General features: G+C 36.0%; 1 protein-coding gene across 1 annotated transcript in view; it reads right to left on the bottom strand.

The window, feature by feature from the left end:
* Positions 1 to 1,830: 1,830 nt before the first annotated feature.
* Positions 1,831 to 7,548, bottom strand: part of SWT1 (SWT1 RNA endoribonuclease homolog) — a 60,236-nt gene continuing 54,518 nt past the window's right edge. The window contains exon 19 of the mRNA XM_084866583.1: positions 1,831 to 6,541. Within this exon, the coding sequence (XP_084722709.1) occupies positions 6,412 to 6,541 (130 nt within the window). The 3' untranslated portion in view covers positions 1,831 to 6,411. The remainder of the gene's footprint in view (positions 6,542 to 7,548) is intronic.

Raw genomic sequence — 7,548 nt, 5'->3', positions numbered from 1 at the left:
AAGGAGGTGTTTGTTTTACACACCAGAATGCAAAGTTCAAAGCTTTTGCCTCAGCCACAATTTCTTTGAGAATGAAGTACCAATGTTTATTTGAATGGAGCTGCTGAACAGTAACATAGCTGTAATTTTTATTTGAAACATTTTAAATATTACTTTTTGAGGGTATTTCATATAGCAACCCACTTAATATATAATAGTAAAGAACAGTGACATATTTTATAAGAAATCCGTTTTTATCATTAACAAAATAATCCCAAATGGCAGCCCTTGATTTGTGTAAATAATTAATTTAAATTGTATTGGATTTATGAATGCAGCATTTATTAGAACTATGTTTTTGTTCAGTTTTTCTATTCATATGGATAAATATTGGTTGGGTGACTTGGTATCTAGTATGTAATGCTGTACATATAACTTATGGTGCCAAAATTAGCACATCCAATTGCCTGTTGCTGATGCAGAAATTAAAGGTACTTTGCAGGAAATCTTTGCACCATGGGATTAATATCCAAATGTTGTTTGAGTTCTCATTCATTACTGAAAGTCCTGGGGAAACTTTTTTCCAATAGCAATGAGTTTAAAGTATTTGGAAAAAATATTCACCTGTCATCTTACATCTGAAATAAGGATTGATGTAAGGTTTTAAGGTTTCTTCTCTCAGAGAAACTAAACACTACATTAAGCTAGTGTTTTCTAAACAAAAGAGGCACACAGGAATCTAATGAGCCAGCTGGGACAAGATGACTATCCAGTGGTAGCTATTCTGGGTTAGGAAGAAAATGAGTATTTTCTGTACTTTTCACTGGCACTTTAACTTACCCTGTTATCCATCACACAAAACCATCAGGAAAGGAAGTCAGTTCAGTTCACCTGGTGGCTAGTTCCTGACTATATCTATTGTTGGTTGTTCTGAACTAAAACTAGGTTGGCAAATTTGAGCCTAATATGATAATTTCTTTTTTTAATAACCGTATATGTTCTATTTAACACAGGAAAATCAAGTTTAAGCCGCAAAATCCTTGAAATTCTCAGTTCCTAACACTTAAATGCAAATAATATGAGACTACTTTGGGTCAAAGTTTCCCTCTATTACCACTGATGCCAAACAGGTATTCTGGTGGCTAAAGTATATTTTTTAAATATGTTTTGAATATAAGAAGCTTCCAATTATTTATTTTAAAGTATGGGTTTTTGAGTGATTTAGAAATAATAACTAGGTTGCAGTTCATTGTCATAATGCATAAAATATTCTAGGCCCCTCATACAGTAGCAAAATTACAAAATACCTGTTTGAATTAAAACAATTTATTATACCTCATATACCTCAGGCATGATTTTTTTGGTATAACTTGATTTTCGGCTTGTATGCCATAAAAGCTTTTTCCCGTTACTCAACATGTTTTAGAATTTCTTACGTAATCATATTTTTTTAGGAGAAGCCCCTGGATTTGGGAACATGATGTAGTGCTAGAATCCTTGCTCAATACCTATAATCTCTCTGGACCTCAGATTCTTCAAGTTGAATTAGGCAAAAGAGGAAGTACGATTTAGGATATTTTTTTGCAACTCCAGGGTTACCTTTAGAAAAGTATGAGTCACAGCCCACCCAGTGTTGCTCAGTGGTTGAGCATTAACCTATGAACCAAGATGTCACAATTCGATTCCTGGTCAGGGCACATGCCCAAGTTGTGGGCTCAATCCCCAGTAAGGGGCGTGCTGGGGACAGGCTATCATTGATTCTCTCATCATTGATGTTTCTCTCCCTTCCTCTGAAATCAATAAAAATATTTTTTAAAAAAGAAAGAAAGAAACGTATGAGCCATAGAAAACTATAGTGTCAGGCATTTATTTGTATCCTACTGTTCCAGAAAAGGATTTGAGTCTTTTTACTGAAACATAAGATAAAAGGTAAATTAACTGGGTGTAAAAGAGAACAAAAAGCAAACACCAACACATGAATCTTCAATAATAAGGCCAAGCCACAAATTTGGTCCCATAAACAGGAGACTTGTTAAATAAGTTAAATCATCCATGGGAAAGGATATCCTTCCATTTGCTACAACATGGATGGACCCGAGCACATTCTGTTAAGCAAGATAGGTCAGAGAAAGACAAACATTGTATGATAGCATTTACATGTGGAATCTAAAAAAGTTTAACCTGTAGAAACCAGTAAAATGGTGATTAGCAGGAGGTTGGGCAGGAGTGGAGTAAGAGTGATGTTATGTTTGAGCATACAAATTTGGCAACAAGTAGTAAATAAGCCATAAAGATCTAATGTACAGTATAATGAATATAGATAATATAAATTATGCAATGTGATAAATATAACTACATAGCAATCATTACAATGTATAAATATCAACATAATACTGTTCCTTAAACTTACACATTTACATATCAAATTTACTCTGAAAATCAAAGAACGTTAAATCATCTGTAGGTGAAAAAGAAATAACGTGAAGCACCAATATCCTTCATAATCCTTTCTGAAGACTTAAAAGTGATGCATTGATCAACAAGTAGAGTTTATAGAGAGGGATATATCCATGCATGTCACAGATTCTTGAACTTAATAGCACATGGCCAACAAAACATTTAAACTTCACTATTAATAGCTTCATCACTTATTGGAGGTTAAATAAGACTGAGAAGCAAAAGCTCAATTACCAAACTGGGCATGTACAAGATTGGTATCTTGTGGAAACAATAAAAAGGACATACATTTGAACAGGTGGCTAAGGCAGTGATAAATTTTTAGCCTTTTGAAGAAAAGAACACAGGATACCAAACTTGAATGAAAATGAAACTTGAATGAAAATGAAGTAAAATATCTAGCAATTTAAGAATGGAGTTGCTATATTAATTGGAAGGCATCAAAAGGCTACTTGCAAGTCATGAAAATATCCATCTTCTACATTGAGCTAGTGTTTTCTAAACCAAAAGTGGTATCAATTCTTGAAAGGCACAGGCTTAAAAGAAATAAAACGAATCTGATAAAGGATTTGAATCCAGAACTCTCAAAATTAATAAAACAATATTTAAATGGGTTAAAGATTTGAGTTGACATTTCAAAGAAGATAAATGGTTCCAATAAAAACATGAGATTATGCTCACTTATAAATCATTAGGGAAATATAAAAAGCAAAATGTCACATTAAAACTGAATAATACCAAATTCTGGTTAGGATGCAGAATAATTGGAACTCGGACAAATCAGAAAATGTAAGGTCACTTTGGAAAAACAGTTTGGCGGTTTCTTAGAGAAATAACCTATGACAGTAATCCCACTCCTAGGTATTTATCCAAGTGTAAGGAAACCATGTTCCCACAGAAACCTGTGTGAATATAGCAGTTTGATTTACAATTGCCAACTAAAACTGGAATATTCTTCCAACTAGTGAATGAATAAATTCCATTCGTACAACAGGATACTACTCAGGAATACAAAGAATTAAAGTACTAATAACACATGGATGGATCGCAGAAGGGTGTTAAATGAAAAGGCAGCCTCCAACAGCTCTATAGCATTTTGGGAAAGTAAGATGGAAAAGTCTAGTGCAAAGTGGTGCTAGGAACTTGGATAGAATAATCCTCATGGATGCTTCTCATGAAGTTATCACCAGCTCCTTGCTACAGCATAGCCAAGGACATAAAGTAGGCAGCCCTTACCCTGGTGTGACTTTCCCCATCAGTCCAGTTTAGTTCATGGCATGAATATGATGGCTTCTGCTCAAACTATAATAGCCATACATATTAAAGAATAGAGATTTTAAAACCTGTACTTGCTCTTCTAAAGATCTGATAATTCTTCATCAAAACAAATGTCTAAAAGCAACCTTGAAGATTCAATGCAATCCTTATCAAAATACTATGGCATTCTCAGAACTAGAACAAATACTCCTAAAATTGCTGTGGTATCACAAAAGACCTGAAATAGCCAAAACAATATTTTTTACTATCTATTTTTATTGAGGGAGCGGGGGAGAGAGATAGGAGCATCAACCGGGGCTTACTTGCATAACCCCCACTGGGGATGAGCCCGCAACCCAGGCCTGTGTCCTGACCTGGAATCGAACTGTGACCTGGTTCATAGGTCGATGCACAATAACTAAGCAACATTGGCCGGGCAGCCAAAACAATGTTAAACAAGAACAAAGTTGGAGGTACCGCAAACCCTGATTTCAGACTACAACAAAACCACAGTAATCAAAACAGAATGGTACTGGGACAAAAAGACACTTAGATCAGTGGAGCAGAACAGCCCAGAAATAAACTTGCTTATATGGTCAATTAATCCATGACAAAGGAGGTAAGAATATACAATGAAGAAACAACAGCCTCTTCAAAAAGTGCTGGAAAAACTGGACAGATGCAAAAGAAAAAAAGGAACTGGGCCACTTTTTTACACCATATACAAAAACTAAAACTATTAAAGACTCAAAGTAAGACCTGAAACCATAAAGCTCCTAGAAGCTAACACAGGTAGTAAACTATCTGACATTAGCCTCTATAATTTCTTTATGTATATGTCCCTCAAGCAAGGGAAACAAAAGCAAAAATAAACAAATGGAATATTACTCAGAAATAAAAAAGAATAAAATATTGACATTTGCAACAACATGGATGGACCTAGAGGGTATTATGCCAAGTAAAATAAGTCAGAGAAAGAAAATACTGTAAGGTTTCACTTGTATATGGAATCTAAATACTACTACAACAACAACAAATAACAAACCAAACAAAAACTACTAGTGCACCACTTTGCACTAGACTAGAAATAGATCATACTGATGGTTGCCAGGGGGAAGAAAAATGGGGAATGACTGAAAAGATGAAAGAGAATACAGTCAATAATACTGTGATAAGTGTGCACAGTGACAGACAATTACTAGACTTAGTGTAATAAAATTAAAATTAGAAAAGGCAACAAGGGGGAGAGAGGAAAAAAACTTGACATTGCAAAGAAACAAAGACTAAAAAAAGTTTAAAAGGGTGTTTCTAAAAATAAATACACAAAAAATAACACCAAAACCTAACAGAAGAAAACACCTTCACAAATAAAATTTAATGTAGAACTAATTGACAAATTAATGCACAAAGTAAAAGACACAGACCAAGAGAAAATGCACAGACATAAGAGCAAAATAGAAAGTAGCAGTTAATAGGAGTGAAAAGAAATGCTTAACATAATGGGGGGAATAAGGACACATATGGAATGCTTTAGTAAAGAAATTAAAAAATAAATAAAAGGACGGAAAGAGAGGGAACAAAGATGAGCTGAAACCCAACAGTAATAACCAAAAGCAGCTGACAGATAAGGCATGAAAAAAATTCATTTGGTCCATGGGAAGGGATTTTTTGGCTCCTGGGGAAGAAAAAGAAAGAGGAGAGCAGAGGTTTCTTCCCCCTGGTGCAAAGCAGACAGCACGGTGAGCCCCAGCCCTTTGAGTGCAAACAAAGAGTGGGTCCTGCACAGACTACTAGTGAGCATCCTAAGTAGGTTCTCTTTAAAATCACACCTTGTGCACATTCAGAAATAAAATTTAGAAGTAAAATGAAAAGTTAAATCTTAGTGAAAATAATTTATTACTTTAAAAAATAAGCATTTATAATAGAATACCAAATTAGATTTCTAGTGCACTAACAAAAGCATAATATACTCCAAAAAAACAAGGACTTCCAACTTGCAATATAAGTAAATGAGTCAATCAAACACTTGGTTTACCTAGAGGCAAACGCCAGTCACTGCCACCTAATCCCATTAATGCATGCTGCTTCCCATGTAAGGGGGGACTGCACTGGGGTCTCCCTGCTCCTCACTAGAAATGCACTGGAAAGTGACAAGCCTGGGGCAGAAGAAAGGCTGCTATTGCAAGTTGGAGCAGAAGTGACAATTCTATTTTTGGTCCCTTGGGGAAGTGGAAGGGATATGCATTACATTCACCAGGTCTACATGGAAGACGCTAATCATATAACAGTCCAGGGTTCAGATTTCATCTGTGGAGTATGGTGAGCATGGTCATGTCCTAATTCTTTCTTGGAGTTTGGAAGTGTCCCTGATCGTGTAGCCATATATTCAGGGTTGAGAGAGACGCTAATGCTGTGCCTTCCACAGGGGCCACGATGGCTCCTGCCCTAAGGTGACTAAAAAAGCAGCTCTCATTTCCTTAAACATTCTGGCTCAGTATCAGGAGTGGAGGTAGCAAAGTATTATCAACTTCAGAAGAGTTGAGTTCACAGTTTATCCCACAACGGATGCATTAGGCTTTTTAGAGAACCTCAATGAGACTGTCAGTAATAGGCAATCACCTTTTTATACAAATGAGATTTCTTACAAGTCTCTGGAGTTTGGCTCAAAAGCTACTCTGTTGTTCTTGAGGACAAATGCAATCCTTTGGAATTACCAGATTAGGTCCTATCATTGAGCATGTCTTCACTCCACCCCCTGTTCTTGGCCTCCATGTACACAGATGCATAGCACTGCTGCATGGCATACTCCATCTCAACCAGCTGGCGGCATCCGATAGTTAACTTTTCCCTGGGGAATAAAGAAATGTTAAATCACTGCAAGAGAGCTGGTCAGGTAAAAGAAAAAACTTCATACAACAGGATAACACTGAGATGTGAAATACATTATTTGATATTTGAGAGAGAAAAATACCGAGAGTTACGGTTTCTTAGCACAGACAAAACATGGGAGGATAAGCACTTAGTAGAATAGTTCTCAACCAACATGAAGATCTTGATCCCGAAATTCTGGAAATTGGCAGATCTGCTATCAACAAGTGAAGTTGGATGCTTAAAAAAAGTCCTTTGTATGGTTTCTGAAGGACCTCTCCCCGGGGTTGGGCTGATGTTAATATGTTCTAATCTGTGTGGTAAGCAAGGCTGGGTGGCAGGGAGGTAGAGCACATATTTTTGTGTTGTTTAGTTTGAGAGTTAAAGAACAGGTAGAGGAGAAGATTCTAAGAGAATGCTCCTCCTGCACTCTCAAGTGCCTGGAGTATGCCATGAAGAGATCCCATTGAAACCTATTTAAATCTAGAGATTGTCTACATAAATTCACAAAGAATACACACCATCTAGTACAGCATCTGACACATTAGGTGTTCAAGAAAAGGCAGTTACTTTTATTGCGCAAATGACAATTACTACTTCTTTGGTACTAAGATTACTCTCAGCAATCTCCACAGTGTTGCCAGAGATCACTAGCTCCCTCTATTTAGGAATACACTTAAGCAAAGAAGCTCAGACATGTACACTAAAAAGTACAAAACATTGCCAAAGGAAATTAAAGACCTAAATTAGTGGCATCTCATGTTTAGACATTGGAAAACTTAATACAATGATAATACTCCCCAAACAATCTACATATTTAACATAATCCCTATCAAAATTACAACAATCATTTTTGCAGGAATGGGAAAGCTGATCCTATGATTCACACAGAATTTAAAGGACCCCAAATAGCCAAATTTTGAAAAAGAAAAATGTTAGAGCACTCACACTTTCCAATTTTGAATAGTTGACACAAAGCAACTTCAA

This window comes from Pipistrellus hanaki, assembly GCF_964339955.1.
Source record: "Pipistrellus hanaki genome assembly, chromosome: 18".
Taxonomy (NCBI): domain Eukaryota; kingdom Metazoa; phylum Chordata; class Mammalia; order Chiroptera; family Vespertilionidae; genus Pipistrellus; species Pipistrellus hanaki.
Note: the sequence above shows the minus strand (reverse complement) of the source record. Positions and strands in the feature narration are given on the sequence as shown.